Below are 17,637 nucleotides of genomic sequence, written 5' to 3' on the forward strand. Positions count from 1 at the left end.
CTGATAATAAATCCAGCTTAATGGAAAAACTCACTACATTGTTCTTTTAGGGGTGTGTATGTCTGACTGGAGAGTCTGTATGGTTTGACATTTTCAAACTCCTTCACTAAGGAAACCACCTTGGAGCCTCTGGGAGCTGAATGTTGGGATATTTCCTGAACGTGCAATATGCTGCAACCCTTAGAAATAGTGCCAAACCAAATGACTGGAGAGTTTCTGAGATTAGAACTCATTGTTGTTCTCCTGGCTTCTCCTCAAGCCTCTACCTCAATCTCCATCATCCTGCTGCCTTTGTGTCTAATTTTTTCTGCTGTATTCTTTCCTTAAGTTCCATGAAAATTCAATATATGTTAGATGAGTAGGCACAATAAGGGAAGTCTGCTCAGATGACTTCTGACTAGTTAGATCTTGTTTGACCAAGTCATCACCTTTCATCCTTGTCCCATAGAATCTAAGTAACCTCAAACACTTAGCAGACAATTTCTGGTTCTGGACAGAACCTGAATTCCCTCTTCTTTCCTCCCATCACCTGCCCCTCCCCTTGGCCAAAAGCATCAATTCCTGCAGTCCAATCGCTCTGTTGGCCAGCAGAGAACTGTGATGTGGAGAAAAATCAATTTGGCCAGCTTCTCGGAGGTTCTGTCCAGGGGCTGCAGTAGAAGTCTGACCCAAGGGGAGGAAGGACAATTCTTTATCCTGGGCTTGGCTTATTTATTTTATTTTATGCCAGCGAAGTGGGAGAAGCAGAGAAGAAAGGCATGAAAAAGGATCTGGGGTGTTGGGATTCTATTCGAGGAGAAAGGAAACATCCTCACTTACATGCCAGAGCCTGCCTGAGACCTAAATGCAGGTGGCTTGTCCTAGAGGCCTACCAAATAGTCTCTGGCCTTACCACCTCTATCATCTTTCCTCCCTCGCTGCTTTTGGACTCCCTTTCTCTTGAGGAAATTACTCCTGCCAGTTTCCACTCTAGCCCCAAATGAAGCAAAAATGAGAACCCGATCTACTTTTCAATGCTGACTAATGTCTAGAATGGGCGTTTGTCTGTCCTCAAACTGGACACCTGGTTTGTAAGGACTGAGAGGCACCTTTGGAGGTTCAAGGAGAAGGAAATAGAACCTCTGATACTCCTTCCTGACAATGGAACCTGGTCACTATTTATAGGAGTACGGGCAGCTGCCTTGGAGGCAGATTGGGTCTTCTGAAAGTGTGGGGTGGGCTGGTGGAGAGGGAATGAGAAGTGTGCGCCCAATTTGGAGAGAAGATTGTGATGGGGGCGTGGGATGTCCTGGAATAAGTGAAGGGAATGGCCCTGTTGACCCTCTTCCCCAGGCAGGCGGCATACCCTTGGCACAGCCATCTAGGAGGTGGAGTCTGCGATGAGGTGTGGGGGTGGGATGCTGTGAACGTGTTGGGTGGTGAAAGGGCGAGAACAAGGTTATCTCGGAGCCTTAGGGGTGGGAGAAGGAGAGGAAAGGGAGGCTCAACCCCACCTTTCGGTGGTCGAGGTCCAGCGGATCGCCCCCACCCTGCGAAGGAAGCCCCGCCCCCGCTGCTCCGTCGCGCCCCGCCCAGGCCCGCAGCGCGGCTGCAGCGCGAGGGGCGGAGAGGCAGAGCGCGGAGAGGACCAGACGCCCAGGTCTCCCGCATCTCGGTGCCGCAGGAGACCCGACCGCACGCCCCGGCCCTGCTGCCTCCCGCGTCGTCCCGGGCGTCCCCGCTGCTTCCTTGGCCTCAGCAACCCAACACCGATCCTCTACCTCGGCCTCAGTCGAGCGCTCTCTTCCCCGGAGCATACTCTACCCCCTGCCGCCGGAGAAGTCCAGCCCGGTGCCGGCGACCACCATGGCGGAGACCAACAACGAATGCAGCATCAAGGTGCTCTGCCGATTTCGGCCTCTAAACCAGGCCGAGATTCTGCGTGGGGACAAGTTCATCCCCATTTTCCAAGGGGATGACAGCGTCGTTATTGGGGTGAGTGCCGCCCTGGGAAGGAATTAGAGGTGTGTGGGGGGGGGCGCGGATGGGCCACATCCTCATCCCCCGCAGAGACTTAGCCCTGCTTGTGTCACTCTGCGCCCCCTCCCCGTTGCTCATCGTTCATCCTCTTCGCCGCAGCCCCTCCTCTCCCCTGCATCAGGATGGCTGGGTGTGGCCTGGCCAGGCCAGCAGCCAAGTCTGCAGAGTGGAAAGGGGCTCTTTCCTCGCAGTCGGGGACCCCAGCACCCCTTTTGAAGCTCTCTGCAGCGTCACCACCCAATAGAGCCCGTCCCGTGTTTTTCTGTGTTTTCTTCCCCCCCCCTCCCCTAGAGAAAACACATTTCCCTATTGTTATTGGCTCAGATCTCTTTCCCCATCCACCCTGGAAGGGAGGGCAAGGCTGATGGATGAGCTAGATGGGCGGTGGGCCATGCAGGGTCTCTATGGAGGTATAAATGGGAGTGGGCTCTAGGATAGAGTAAGCTCTCCAGAGTCCCCTGAAGTAGTTATGGCCTGGTCTTTGGCTGGGGGAGGGGAGGTTAACAGGTCTGATGAAATGTTTTCGGGGGGGGGGGGGGTTAATACATTGATGCCACACCCAGTTTGGGGGAGAGCCTCCAAACAGCCTCTAGAATCTGCCTTCCCATCCCAAGTACAGTAGGAAGAGGATTTTAGACTTTCTAGCCCCACTTCCCAAGAACAAATACCCTACCCTGCGATAGTGATACATACTTGCTTATTCATCCTTTCTCTTACGATTCAATAAAAATTAAGCAGGCTACCTCTACCTCATCATTGCAGCCTCTATCCCTGCAGAGCTTAAAAATTAATGTTTACTGTGTTCTTGTTACTCTGTAAGTAGTACTCAATCCTCAAAACAACACTGAGGTAGTATTGATAGTTCCATTTTGCAGATGAGGAGCTTGAGACCAAAGAAGTTGAATGACTTTCTCAAGGTCATGCTAGGATCCATAGAGCTGTTCAGTTCACAAATCTCAACCCAAGTCTGTGACTCTAAAGCTTATACCTTTTCCTGTATATCACATTGTCTCCCAGGGGTTCTGTTCTAGGGAGAAATTATGTTTGGGCCATATGTTCTGTGATGGTCCAAAAGGAATTTCTAGGTCTTACCTACTTTCCTAGGTTGGGAGAGATCCTCAGGCTATGTAGAAGGTGAAAGGAACTGGGGTCAAATCCTGTCAGGCTTGGGGGATGCTGAGCCAGAAAACTGGGCAATTCGAGAAGAAAAGGCTATATATGAGGGAAGTCTTCAAGGTCAGGGGTAATTATGTATCTTTTGTCCACTATGCTGGTATAAGGCAGCTGGAAACAGTCTTGTTAAGAGAATGGGGGGGGGAGTAAGAGGAGCTGGGCCTTCTGTGTCTGTGAGAATGGGACTTTTTGTAAAATGCCTTAAGGAGAGACCCCATTTGCCTCCTTCCTGTCACTTCTCTTGTCCATACTGAATTCAGATGAGTGGTGTGTGTGTATGTGTGTTTGCTTGAATTGCTTTAGGGACCTCAGTCCTTTTAGTTTAGTCTGGTTGGGCTAAAAGAAATTTCTGATCAACCCTAGGGAACCCCTGTCTGGGTAACCTGGACATCAGGCTGTAGCGATGGGAGTAAGAGCTTGAAGTCCCCTTGAGACCCAGGAGGCAGGTGATCACAAAGGGCTGCTTCTACTTTAAGAGTAATTTGCTTGTTCTAGAAGGTTTATTTGGTAAACATGAATCAACTCCTTTAAGCTCCCTGGGTCAACCTGGTGTATGTGGGAGGTTAGGGGGTGAAGTTGGGATAAGGTGTTGAGTTGTCCATCTGTCCAGTTAGCCAGAAAAGGTAGGGAGATGGAGAGATGAAAAGAAGCCCAGGGTCCCCTGCTAGTTCAGATTCTATCACAACTCTACAGAATGTCTGTTCTGTCAGTTATGTGCAAGGCTATACCTTTGTCTTAGTATCTTCACTCACTCAGGCCCTCCTGCCAATCTCTCACTCGAGATAAATGCTTACAGGGGGCCATTTTGTCTCAGACAACATCCTTCCTGGACTTACTATGCATTCTTATATAGCCCAGTAAGGGCTACAAGACATATTATTTTGAAGAGATCCTTGAGAGTCCTAGGTAGGGAATGACATCTCCTACCCCTTTTCATCTTTTTTTTTCTTGTTCTTTTTGGGGCCAGTGTGGGGGATTTGTCTGAGAATCAGTGGTAGAAGCTGCTTCAGGATAACTGGGATGAATGAAGAGGGAAGAGGTAACGGAACAGAGGATAATCTCTCCAGGGCCAACAGCCCACACTCCTTTCTGTGATGGCTCTTCTAATCACCTCTCCCCCCACTTATTTTTTTGCCAGTCATAGGGCTTGAACTCAGGGCCTGGACACTGTCCCTGAGATTCTTTTGCTCCAGGCTAGCACTCTACCACTTGAGCCAAAGTGCCACTTCCAGCTTTTTTTTTTTCTGCTTATGTGCTACTAAGGAATCAAACATAGGGCTCATGCATGCAGGGAAAGCACTCTACCACTAAGGCACATTCCCAGCCCTCCTGATCACCTCTTTAGTCCATGCTCTAGCCTTCAGAGGCCTCTGTGTTCCTGGGCTTCATTCTGCTTGCAGAGCATCAAACAATAAGCTGGAAACATAGCCCTGGGTGCTGTTATCCCCCACTCCTCTGAGTCTCCCAGAGATTTGAGGGATGTTTATACAGAGTAAGTTAATGGCTTGAAACATACTAGATGGGTATGTAGGTCACTGTATGTCTTTGGTTGTTTTTTTTCTCCTTTATACATTTAGAACCAGTGTGATCTTTTTCCCCCTCAACCCATTTGGATGTCTTTCTGCCTTGGATTTTCCCAGCTGTATCCCAGTGTGTGTTGTCTGGGCTACTGCATCTGTGGCAGATGTGGGAAGGATGACAGTCACACACACACACACACTTCCTCTATCTTTCTTACTCCCTTTTTCTCTTCCTCTCCTTCATTCAAGTGTCCAAAGCTACGTAGCCTCAGGTACCCCAAAAGTTAAATGGTTCTGTTTTGTTTTGAGGTAACAGGGATGGAACTGGAGAGGCCTTACCAAGACATAAGCCACACCCAAGGTCTTTGTTTTGTCTCACTGAGTGTCCCAGACTGACCTAGAATTCACTATATAGTCCAGGATGGCCTGTCATTCTCAGTCTTTTTGCTTCCTCCTGCTGGGCTGTGTGCACCACCATGCCTGGCTTTGGGGTCCCTGTGATTTCTGAAGTGAGGTGCAGGGCTTTCTTTAGCATTGGGGAAACCTCATAAAGGAAATTGGAGAGGAAAGGTAATGTTCACTGTAGCCAGTGTCACTCTAGCATTACCATGGCAACAATCCCCAAGGGTGTTACCATGGAAATCGATCCTGGTGCTTGGAGTTTGGGCTCTACCAAGTTTTGTACTGAGGGATAAACAGTACTTTGGGCCTTACTCTAGGTTCCCTATTACCTTAAATCAACACATGTGGTATAAAACTACACACGGTGCTGGGGTATGTCCTACACAAATGGACAAGTTGGCAATAAGAAGGCTTGGAATGGGTTAGAGAATCTAGAGCTGAACCATGGAACTGAAGAATGGCCCTTTGGAGAAGATTAGGAGGAGCTGTAAGCCTGGGGCTGGGAATGAGCTGTGTCAGGGACATTTCTGAAAGGTGGAGAGACTCTTGGAATATTTTTTGTGGAACCAGTCTTCCAGCCTGACATTGTACTACTAGCCGGCTGTTCCATTACTTGGAGGTAAGAGGTTGAGGGAGGCCCAGAAAGGATGAGAGGGAGAATTGCGTATTTCTGAAAGTAATATTGAGGTTGGAAAAAAGGGAGTGATGAAGGGCATTAGTGATTCCTGGAAATGCTTGGAGAAATGCACAAAAGGGGAGTGGGTGAGGCAGGGAAAGAAAAAGCCATAATAAAAATCTGACAGAGGGGGGCCTGGGAAGGTGGCTCAGTGGTAGAGCGCTTGCCTTGCATGCATGAGGCCCTGGGTTCGATTCCCCAGCACCACATAAGCAAAAAGAAAAAAAGCCAGAAGTGGAGCTGTGGCTCAAGTGGTAGAGCGCTAGCCTTGAGCTGAAGAGCTGAGGGACAGTGCCCAGGCCCAGAGTTCAGGCCCCACGACCGGACCCCCCCCCCAAAAAAAAATCTGACAGAGGGTTGATACTACAGTTCTTTGATCATTCTGAGTACGGCTCTGGAATCCAGATTGCTTGGGTGTGAAACTATGCTCTGCCATTTCTCATCTGTGTGATTGTAGGCAAGCTACCTGAGTTCTCTGAGCTTCATTTCCTCATCTATAAAATGGGAATAATAATAGTACCTATGCCAGGTGCTGGTGGCTCATGCCTGTAATCCTAGCTACTCAGGAGGCTGAGATCTGAGGATTGCAGTTCAAAACCAGTCCAGGCAGCAAAGTCTATGAGACTCTTATGTCCAATTAACCACCAGAAAATCAGAAGTGGCACTGTGGCTCAAGTGGTAGAGAGCTTGCCTTGAGCTGAAGAGCTCAGGGACAGCACCTAGGCCCGGAATTCAAACCCTACAACCAACCATCCAAAAAAAAAGCACCTACCTCCTAAAGTTATTGTAAGCAATAAATGAGAAAATGTCTATAAACTACTAAGTACAGTGATAGGTATAAAAATAAACTCTTGATAAGTGTTAAATAATAGCTGAGTATGGTAGTGCACACCTTGTAGTCTCAGCCCTGGGGAGGCTGAGGAAGGAGAGCTAAGGCCTGAATTACATAATGATACCTGGTGACAAAAAAAAAAAAGAAAAAATCTGGGTGGGGTGGGGTGGTACATACCAGTAATCTCAACACTTGGGAGGCTAAGGTAGGAAGACTGTGAATTCCAGGCCATCCTAAGCTACATAGGGAGATCTTGTTTCAAAAGAAAAAAAAAAAAAGACTAAGTATTGTGTAGCACTTTGCCCTCTTACTAATTGTTTTCTCCAAATATCTTCATCAGGATCTATGTTTATTCACCAAATACTTAGGAAAAATCTTGTGGGCCTGGGACTTGTTTGGCCTTGGGGATTTAGAGGGAATTCCCACCTCCAGGGTTCCTGGATCTAAGTGGTGCTCTGCAAAATGTAGAGGAGTCTGGCAGAAGCAGGGGAGTGGGCCATGGAAAAGAGCATTTTCTAGTTATGGGGACACTCCCCCACCTTCTGATAAGGAATCCCTTACAACAACTGACTCAGAGTAATCCTGTATGGTGAGAGGTGTATAGAATGTGACTAGTTGAGAGGTAGAAAGGGCAACAAAACAAAACAAAACAAAACTATTAGTATACATTTTCATAAAAACAGACACAATTAATTCATCCTGAGAATAATCCCTAGAAAATGAAAATAAATTAGTACTTTAACATGAATAAAAATTTTATGATAAAAGAAGTGGACTTGGAATTTAAGGACCTAAAAAACAGTAAGGAAGTAGATATCAGGTCAGCCCAGAACCCCTGAAACCCTAACACAATGTCACATGGTTTTCCCTGCTCATGTGATTATTACATGCACCCATTTTTAGCTCTTAAATATCTTTTATCCTTTCCAGGTCTGCGAACCCTACCCTTATTTCCTCTGCTTCATTTCATCTTCCCAGCCAAGGCCAAGGAAAAAGGGTTCCTTTCACAGTACTTGGCTTCAGCATTTGGAGAGCGCCCTCCATTTTAATTCACCTCCGTGCTTTCTGGAATCCTATAACTGGGACTGTTTTGAGTGAGATTGTGTATGGATGTGGGTGTGTTGGTGTGTTGGTACCCATGATCCCTGGAGGGAGAAAAGAGCCAGGCTGGCTTGCGAGCTTTATTTAATCCCCTTTGGCTAGAGGCCTTACTTCATGAAGCATGGATGGAGATTCATTGGTGAAAAAGAGATGAGAGTTGTTTTAGTTGTTTCTATTTCTTGACCATTGAAGTACATTACAATTAAAGAATTAAGGTAGAATGCCGGTGCCGATGGCTCACGCCTGTAATCCTAGCTACTAAGGAGGCTGAGATCTGAGGATTGCAGTTCAAAGCCAGCCGGGAAGGAAAGTCCTTGAGACTCTTCTCGCCAATAAACCACCAGCAGTGACGCTGTGGCTCAAGTGGTAGAGTACTTGCCTTGAGCTGAAGAGCTGAGGGACAGCGCCCAGGCCCAGAGTTCAGGCCCCATGACCGGACCAAAAAAAAAAAAAAGAATTAAGGTAGAATTCTCTTTAGGAACATAAAAGGATGTAATTATAACACTAGTACATTTTAATTGTTGTCAAAGTTAAAGACAAAGCATGTAGAAAAAACAAAAAGTGACCTAAAATCTTACTACCCTAAAAAAAAGAACTGTTAGTAACATTTCTTTCCAGTGGTACTTTTCCTTCTACATTTGCATATATTCACATTAATAAAATTATATCATAAGGTATGATATAAAATTTAAAATTTATTATTTTTGGAAGGGTACTTACGCATGCTAGGTACTCAGTCTATCATAGAACTATGGCCCTAGCATCACTAATTATTTTCACGTATTTATTTATTTTTTTGGGGGGGGGTGGGGGTCCAGTTGTGGGGCCTGAACTCTGGGCCTGGGCGCTGTCCCTCAGCTCTTCAGCTCAAGGCTAGCACTCTACCACTTGAGCCACAGTGCCACTTCCAGCTTTTTTCTTTTTGCTTATATGGTGCTGAGGAATTGAACCCAGGGCCTCAGGCTTGCAAGGCAAGCACTCTACCACTGAGCCACCTTCCCAGCCCTTATTTATTTATTTGTAGTTACTTAATTTTATTATTTTAATTTTTTTGAAAGTGGAAGTGTGGCCCAAGTAGTAGAGCACCAGCTGTAAGCAGAAAAGCTAAAGGGCAGTGTCCAGGAGGAGTTCTAAATTCCAGTACTGGCACAAAAACTAAAACAAAAAACATTTTTTAGCCATTCTGGGGTTTTAGGGATTGAACTCAAGGCTTTATGCTTTCTAAGTAGGTGCATACCTCTAGCCCTATTTTTATGTTGTTTCTGTTTCTTCTTCCTCCTCCTCCTCCTCTTCTTCCTCCTCCTCTTCTTTTCTTCTTCTTCTTCTTCTTCTTCTTCTTCTTCTTCTTCTTCTTCTTCTTCTTCTTCTTCTTCTTCCTCTTCCTCTTCCTCTTCCTCTTCTTCCTCCTCTTCCTCCTCTTCCTCCTCTTCCTCCTCTTCCTCCTCTTCCTCCTCTTCCTCCTCTTCCTTCTTCTTCCTTCTTCTTCTTCTTCTTCTTCTTCTTCTTCTTCTTCTTCTTCTTCTTCTTCTTCTTCTTCTTCTTCTTCTTCTTCTTCTTCTTCTTCTTCTTCTTCTTCTTCTTCTTCTTCTTCTTCTTCTTCTTCTTCTTCTTCTTCTTTTTCGAGCCACAGCACCACTTCTGGTTTTCTAGTGGTTTATTGGAGATAAGAATCTCATGGACTGGGCTGGGAAGGTGATTCAGTGGTAGAGCGCCTGCCTTGCATGCCTGAGGCCCTGGGTTCGATTCCTCAGCACCACAGAAGCAAAAAGAAAAAAGCCGGAAGTGTGCGGGGGGGGGGGGGGGAAGGGGGGGGAAGGAGAAGGATTGGGATGGGGGGGAGGGGGGAGGCTGGGAAGGGATGTGAAGGGTAAACACAGGAGGAGGCTGCAATGCTTGGTAAGAAATGTACGCATTATCCTGCCCATGTAATTGTAACTCCTCTGTACAGTATGTTCACAAATAAAATTAAATTAAATTTTAAAAAAAAGCCGGAAGTGGCGCTGTGGCTCAAGTGGTAGAGCTCTAGCCTTGAGCTGAAGAGCTGAGGGACAGTGCCCAGGCCCAGAGTTCAAGCCCCACGACCGGACCCAAAAAAAAAAAAAAAAAGATTCTCATGGACTTTCCTGCATGACTTGGCTTCGGACCATGATCCTCAGATTTAGCCAGGATTATAAGCAAGACTCACCAGCACCGGCTTCTTTTCACTTTTAAAAAGTTTTAAGTGTAGGAAGTGGAGATATATCTCAAGTGTTTGAATACCAACCTCAAGGAAACAAACAAAGAAGAGCACAAGATGCTGAGTTCAAGCCCCAGTACCTTGGGAGAAAAAAATCCAAGTATACTGATGCAATATTGTAGGGATATATGCAGTCAGCCACTTGTCCAGCTCTAGCCAAGTTTTAGGGCTTTCTCTATTTTGTTAAAACTTATTTCCCAAACTCAGCTGTGGCTGGATCTTGAAGTTTACATTAGAGTTGTGCAAAAATGGACTCTATAGTAAAACAACAGACAAGTTGTCTATGTGCCTTCCATCCCTTCCTTCCTCCTTCCCTCCATTTATTCCTGCCTATCTTCTCTCCCCTCCCCCACCCCATACTGGGAATTAAACCTAGGGTCTCAGGCATGTCAGGCAGGAATTCTACTATTCGAGACATGCCCCAAAGCCTTTTTAAAAAATGTATTTTATTTTCAAGAAGTGCTCTTCCAAACTTTTTGCACTTTAACATGTTGGTCCTGAATTTGTAATCCTCCTGCTTCTGACTCCCAAGTAGCTGGAATTACAAGTGTGAACCACCATGCTCAGCAAAGTCATGGTTTCTTTATACTAACTGCTAGGAAAACACAACTGAGCAATCTATCACTTATGATAGAGAACAAACATAGTCTATTTAATCTTAGCCTAGAGCTGACTTTAAATATGATTAGATACCAAATATAACATATTTCCTGAATTAAACAAATATTTGTGGACCTGAATGATCAATTTTAACACTTTTGTGTGTTTTTTTTTCCTGTGCTTAGGATCCACCCAGGTCCTCATACACACTAGGCATGTGCTCTGTCACTTGAGCCACTCTACCTTAAGGGAAGACTCATATTTGCAATTACACACACACACACACACACACACACACACACACACACACACACACATGCACACACACACCTTTCACAAACAGCACTTGTGTTAATGTTTTCATAACATCATTTATACTATATAGGACACATTATACATATGTTGCCAGTTTTATATCTTAAGACCTTTTGTAACTTATGACCTATGTAATTTGTGGGCAGAGATTTAAAAAAAAGACCTTTTAATGATAATGAATTGTTCTTCACTTTCTTTTTTCTTTTCTGTGGGACTTGAGCTCATTTGCTCAAGGCTAGTGCTCTACCACTTGAGCCACACCACCACTTCAGGGTTTTCTGGTGGTTAATTGGAGATAAAAGTCTCAGAGACTTTCCTGCTGGGGCTGGCTTTGAATCTTGATCCTCAGATCTAGCCTCCTGGATAGCTTGGATTACAGGCATGAGCTACCAATACCTGGCTTCACTTTCTATTTTTCCTTTGTCTTTTTCTTTTTTTTTTTGGTCGGTCGTGGGGCTTGAACTCTGGGCCTGGTCGCTGTCCCTCAGCTCTTCAGCTCAAGGCGAGTGCTCTACCACTTGAGCTACAGCGCCACTTCCGGTTTTCTGGTGGTTTATTGGAGATAGTAGTCTCACGGTCTATCCTGCCCGGGCTGGCTTTGATCCTCAGATCTCAGCCTCCTGAGTAGCTAGGATTACAGGCGTGAGCCACCAGTGCCCGGCTTCCTTTGTCTTTTTCATCTGGTTTCTCAGAGGAAGGTTTTTTGGGGGGATGACACCATCACACCAAGACTAAGAGTCCCACTGAGTCTCACTGCTTAGTAATACTTCATCACACTTCTGATGCCAGTACTAAACTACATCTCCCTCCACATTCTCTCAACCCCCAGATTTTCCATGCACTCAAAGGGCTGCAGGACTGGGTTCCTTTCAGGATGATGGAAGGGTATGTGGTGTTTCTTCTCCCTGTCTTCCTGCTGATGTCTGACATCTTTTATTTCCAATGTAGGGGAAGCCATATGTCTTTGACCGTGTGTTCCCTCCAAACACGACTCAGGAGCAAGTCTACCATGCATGTGCCATGCAAATCGTCAAAGGTAATGGATATAGTTTTAGAATATCTTTGTTCCCTCTCCCCATTCCTTCCTCTATTTATCTTCATTAGTGCTCTTTTTCCATCTCTTCTAGATGTACTTGCTGGCTACAATGGCACAATATTTGCTTATGGACAGACATCCTCAGGAAAAACACATACCATGGAGGTAAGGGTTCTGACTGTGGGGTAGGAATGTTAATGGAAAGTCAAGAACTCTCTTGAGGAGATAATCTGGGAATCAAGAGTAGCCTGGTTCTGAGGAAGTAGAGTACAGAGGATGAACTGAGGGGCAACATTTTACCTCCTTGCTTATCTCCTTGCTACTGCTTCTATGGTCTCTGGAAAAGCAGCAGCAATAAAAATTACCTTCTTCCAACTGGGTACCAGTGGCTCATGCCTGTAATTCTTGTTACTCAGTAGGTGATCTGAGGATCATGGTTGAAGCTAGCCTAAGCAAGAAAACCTATGAAACTCTTATCTCCAGTTAACCAACAAAATGCAAGTGGAGTTATGGCTCCAGTGGTAGAATGTCAGCCTTGAGCAGAAAATCTAAGGGACAATGTATTGTCCCTGAGTTCAAACTCCAGTACTGGTGCACACACACACACACACTCACACACACACACACACACACACACACACACACAGCCTCCTTCAATTAAAAGATTGACATAGAGGTGATTATCTCCTAGCTTCAGGTTACCATTGTTCCTGCCCTGTTACTTTTGTGTTGCCTTGTATATTTCTGTGTTCTCCTGTATTCTGCTACATTGTCTTCCCCCTGAGCCCTACCCTCATGCTGGATGTCCTCACTCCTTAGGGAAAACTGCATGACCCCCAGCTGATGGGAATCATTCCTCGAATTGCCCGGGACATCTTCAACCACATTTACTCCATGGATGAGAACCTCGAGTTCCACATCAAGGTGACTGGGGCATGACAGTTGGCACCCTTAGACGGGGCCTTGAAGGGAAGGTTCAGAGTGAACCCACTGAACTCCTGAGTTCCCCAGCTTTACACTCCTTTTCTAATTACCCCAGTTCTCTACTACTAAGGTGTTCTCTTCTTATTTCTCGGCTATCACCACCCTTTAAGCAGATCACATTAGTCTGGGATTCTTGTATTAAAGTAAAGATAAGACTTTGTCACATCATATTACTTCTTTCCCAACCAGGTTTCATATTTTGAGATTTACCTGGACAAAATTCGTGACCTTCTAGATGGTGAGTATTTAGCTCCAGTAGGCAATGGTGCGTGAGAAGGGTGAGGAAAGAAAGACCATCTTGCTGGGCACTGGTGGCTGGCTTATAACTGTAATCTTGGCTTCTCAGGAGACTGAGATCTGAGGATCACAGTTTGAAGCTAGCCTGGGCAGGAAAGCCCATGAGACTCTTATTCCCAATTAACTACCAAAAGTCTGGAAGTGGAGCTGTGGCTCAAGTAGTAGAGTGCTAGCCTTGAGCAAAATAAGTTAGGAACAGTGTCTAAGCCCTGAGATTAAGCCCTAGGATCAGCACCAAAAGAAATCATCTTTCTCTGGGGGTTAGTTACTATTTAGCACATGGGACACACTCCTTCACATCTGAGTCTGTTAGCTCTCCTCACCAAGAATTTTCAGCTAAGTTCAGAGGTACACCTGAAATACCTCAGCTACCCAGGAAGCTGAGAGAGGAGGATCACATATTTTTAGGCCCTTCTGGGCTACCTAGACAAGATCCTATCTCAAAACAAAAAATAAGCAATGGGAATACAGCTCAGTGGTAAAACACTTATGCAGCATGTATGAGTCTGGGTTCAATCCTGAGTACTGCCTCAAACTATAATAATAATTTCTCCAAAGTGGGAGGGTAGGTCAGAAGATGAGTTCAGAGGCCCTGGCTTACACATAAGCAGAGAAGAGCTAGAGTCCTGGAGCTGGAGCCTGAGAGCAGGAGAAGATGAGGAGGAAAAGGAGGAGGAGGAAAAGGAGGAGGAAAAGGAGGGGGAGGGGAGGGAGAGGAGGAGGAGGAAGAGGAGGAGGAAGAGGACTGGGAGGAGGAGGGGGAAGAGCTGACAGTAAGAACATGGAGTTTGGGCTTCACCAAGTGTTTTTCCCTTTAGCTTGATTTCAGGGTGCAGGGGGTGGGGTGGCAGCATTGGCTTTCCTCACTCTATTCTGTTTTGCTTCAGTGACTAAGACAAACCTGTCTGTGCATGAAGACAAGAACCGAGTGCCATTTGTCAAGGTGAGAGTGGGTAGACATGGTGCAAGGCTGGGAGGAAGATGGGCCACTGACCCAGAGGCTAGAGGAGTCATGTGCCAAGAGGCTGTAGAGATTCTTGGGACTTGAGAGGTCAGTTGGGCAGTAGGCAGGCAATTCAATTTGCAGATCAGAGTTATGGGTCACTGTCCATTTGTCCCCTGCAGGGATGTACCGAACGCTTTGTGTCCAGCCCTGAGGAGATTTTGGATGTGATTGATGAAGGGAAATCCAATCGTCATGTGGCTGTCACCAGTGAGTGGGGATACAAGTGGCTCTTGAGTCATACCTAACTCTCTCCTCTGCCCCCTTGGGGGGCAAGTAAGCAAGGACTGTGTCTTCTAGAGTAGGGACCCTTTGCCTGTGCAACCCACTGCCTGGTAGATGAGGTGACAAGCTGGTCCCAGAGATCTCTTCTGTCCTGGTGGTGGGGAGTGGCAGCCAGTGGGCACCATGGCTGAGGGCCATGGTTCTGAGGGGGTTGGTCCAGGTCCTGTTTCTGCTCCTGCAGACATGAATGAACACAGCTCTCGAAGCCACAGCATCTTTCTCATCAATATCAAGCAGGAGAACATGGAGACTGAGCAGAAACTCAGTGGGAAGCTGTATCTTGTGGACCTGGCAGGGAGTGAGAAGGTTTGGTTTTCTGTGCAATAGGGTGGGTGGGTAGAGAAGAAGGCCTTGGGGGGTGGCATTGCTTTCATTTAAAACTTTAAAAAATTAGCCAGGTGCTGGTGGCTCACCCATGTAATCCTAGCTAATCAGGGGGCTGGGACCTGAGGATCATAGTTCAAAGCCAGCCGGGGCAGGAAAAGTCCTGTGATACTCTTATCTCCAGTTAACCATCAGAGAATCAGAAGTGGGGCTGTGGCTCCAAGTGGTAAAGTGTTAGTCTTGAGCAAAAGAGCTCAGGGACAGCAGCCAGACCATGAGTTCAAGCCTTGCAACCAGAAAAACAAAAACACAAAAACATAACCCTTAAAACTGAGATATGATTCACATAAACAGAAAGCTCACCATTTTAAAGTATACAGTCTAGTGGATTTAGTATGTTTCCCAAGTTATGCAACCATCACCATTGTCCAATCTCAGAACATTTGCATCGCCCATTAATATCTCTTCTCATTTTCCCCTCCTCCTGTGACAACCACTGATATCTCCTGCCTGTAGATTTGCCTGTCCTGAACATTTCATATAAGTGGAATTATGCCATATGGGGGGTGAGGGAAGAATTTGGCAAAAGTTTAGGGGAATAGAGGAATGGTCTCCCTGATCCTTGCCAAGCAACTCTTTGTCCTCTTCCCCATTCCTTCCTCTTTTTTTTTAGACTAGTTTTCCTCAGGTATAGAAAAGGTGGTGACAGTTTTTGCAGCTGCTCATGACACACTTGTCCCTTAATACCTCGGCAGGTCAGCAAGACTGGAGCAGAGGGAGCCGTGCTGGATGAGGCAAAGAATATCAACAAGTCACTGTCGGCCCTGGGGAATGTGATCTCTGCACTAGCTGAGGGCACTGTATGTGCTCCCTAGTCCCTTTTACCCCTCCAACCCCACCTTTCGGCATCTTCTCCAATCATACCCCAATAGACAGCACCACTATCCTTTCTTGTTGAATTTGTTTTCCTGAGGTATTGTCTCTCTTCTGCCCCAGAAAAGTTACGTTCCATATCGTGATAGCAAAATGACACGGATTCTCCAGGACTCTCTGGGGGGAAACTGCAGGACAACCATGTTCATCTGCTGCTCACCATCTAGTTACAATGATGCGGAGACCAAGTCTACCCTGATGTTTGGGCAACGGTCAGTGGCAGGGTCCCCTACCTCAGCACCTATCTCTCCAGTGTCCCCCAAGCCTAAGGTAGGTTTCATCTCTGTTTCTTCTCTTCACCCAGAGCAAAGACCATTAAGAATACTGCCTCAGTGAATCTGGAGTTGACTGCTGAGCAGTGGAAGAAGAAATACGAGAAGGAAAAGGAAAAGACCAAGGCCCAGAAGGAGACCATTGCCAAACTAGAGGCTGAGCTGAGCCGGTGGCGCAATGGTTAGAGAGGGAGCCTGTGGGAGTAATAGATGTGGGGGAATAGGGGAAGCCATGGCTTATGGACAGCACTTAAAGCCAGGCCAGTCTCCAGGAAGAGGGATACAGTGCAGCAGTCATGAGGCAGAAGGAAGGAGGGTGACTACCCCAAAAGGTGGAGAAAGGACTTGTACATGCAGCTTTTGCTTCTCCATCCCTCTTCTTGCTCTGCCCCTCTACTAGGAGAGAATGTGCCTGAGACAGAGCGCCTGGCCGGGGAGGATGCCTCCCTGGGAGCTGAGGTCTGTGAGGAGACCCCTGTGAATGATAACTCATCCATTGTGGTACGCATTGCACCTGAGGAGAGGCAGAAATACGAGGAGGAGATCCGCCGCCTCTATAAGCAGCTTGATGACAAGGTGAGGGCAGCCAGGAAGGGACCAGGTGAGGGATAACAAAAGACAGCTGGTACCAATTTTTTTCCAGTCCTGAGGCTTGAACTCAGGGCCTGGGCACTGTTTCTGAGCTTCTTTTGCTCTAGCACTCTTACCTCTTGAGCCACAACACCACTTCTGGCCTTTTCTGTTTATGTGGTACTGAAGAATTGAACCCAGGGCTTCACTAAGCCACATTTCCAGCCCTGTACCAATGTTTCCTGACTTTTTTTTTTGGGGGGGGGTGGGGGGTTGGTCATGTGGCTTGAACTCAAAGCCTGGGTATGTCCTTGAGCTTTTCTGCTCAAGGCTTGCACCCTGCCACTTTCAGCCACACACAGCTCCACTTCTGGTTTTCTGGTGTTAGAGATAAAAGTCTCATGGACTTTCCTGCCCAGTCTGGCTTCAAACCACAATCCTTAGATCTCAGCCTCCTGAGTAGCTAGGATTACAGGTGTGAGCCACTGGCTCCTGGCTGTTTTCTGATTCTCTCTCTGTCTACTTCCTTCCCCCGCCCCCCCATACTAGGGCTTGAACTCAAGGGCTTGTACTCTTGTTTAGCTTTTTCATTCAAGGCTGGTGTTCTACCATGTGAGCCACATCTCCACTACTGGCTTTTTGCTGTTCTGGGTTTTTTGTTTGTTTGTTTGTTTTTGCTCTTAGAGTTACTGCCTGGGCTAGCTTCAAACTGTGATCCTCAGATCTCAGTTTCCTCAGTAGCTAGGATTAGAGCTCACACTTGTTAGGCAGATGCTTTACTGATGAGCCACACCTCCTGTTTGTATTCTGATTTAAAAAGGAATAAATGCTCATTATTGATAATGTGGAAAATAAATAAAAATAGGTAGAAGAAAACTAAAACTATCCATCACTTTGCCATTAAGAAATAACTCTTGGGAGCCAGGCACTGGTGGCTCACACCTGTAATCCTAGCTAGTCAGGAGGCTGAGATCTGAGGATCGCGGTTCAAAGCCAGCCCGGGCAGGAAACTCCATGAGACTCTTATCTGCAATAAACCACCAGAAAAACCAGAAGTGG

The 17,637-nt window shown here is 46.5% G+C and overlaps 1 protein-coding gene across 2 annotated transcripts in view; it reads left to right on the forward strand.

Annotated features, from left to right (window-relative positions):
• The first annotated feature begins 1,414 nt into the window (after nucleotides 1-1,414).
• Kif5a (kinesin family member 5A) overlaps nucleotides 1,415-17,637 on the forward strand; it is a 33,566-nt gene continuing 17,343 nt past the window's right edge. The window contains exons 1-12 of one of the 2 annotated variants that reach the window (XM_069987468.1): nucleotides 1,415-1,974; nucleotides 11,823-11,910; nucleotides 12,002-12,075; nucleotides 12,730-12,834; nucleotides 13,084-13,132; nucleotides 14,079-14,134; nucleotides 14,317-14,404; nucleotides 14,661-14,785; nucleotides 15,559-15,663; nucleotides 15,800-15,948; nucleotides 16,041-16,189; nucleotides 16,409-16,584. In XM_069987468.1, the coding sequence (XP_069843569.1) occupies nucleotides 1,846-1,974; nucleotides 11,823-11,910; nucleotides 12,002-12,075; nucleotides 12,730-12,834; nucleotides 13,084-13,132; nucleotides 14,079-14,134; nucleotides 14,317-14,404; nucleotides 14,661-14,785; nucleotides 15,559-15,663; nucleotides 15,800-15,948; nucleotides 16,041-16,189; nucleotides 16,409-16,584 (1,293 nt within the window). In that variant the 5' untranslated portion in view covers nucleotides 1,415-1,845. The remainder of the gene's footprint in view (nucleotides 1,975-11,822; nucleotides 11,911-12,001; nucleotides 12,076-12,729; nucleotides 12,835-13,083; nucleotides 13,133-14,078; nucleotides 14,135-14,316; nucleotides 14,405-14,660; nucleotides 14,786-15,558; nucleotides 15,664-15,799; nucleotides 15,949-16,040; nucleotides 16,190-16,408; nucleotides 16,585-17,637) is intronic. The other variant, XM_069987477.1, reaches the window with a different exon arrangement.

The sequence above is a fragment of the Dipodomys merriami genome, unplaced genomic scaffold, assembly GCF_024711535.1.
Source record: "Dipodomys merriami isolate MVZ:Mamm:240054 unplaced genomic scaffold, mDipMer1.0.p SCAF_10, whole genome shotgun sequence".
NCBI lineage: Eukaryota > Metazoa > Chordata > Mammalia > Rodentia > Heteromyidae > Dipodomys > Dipodomys merriami.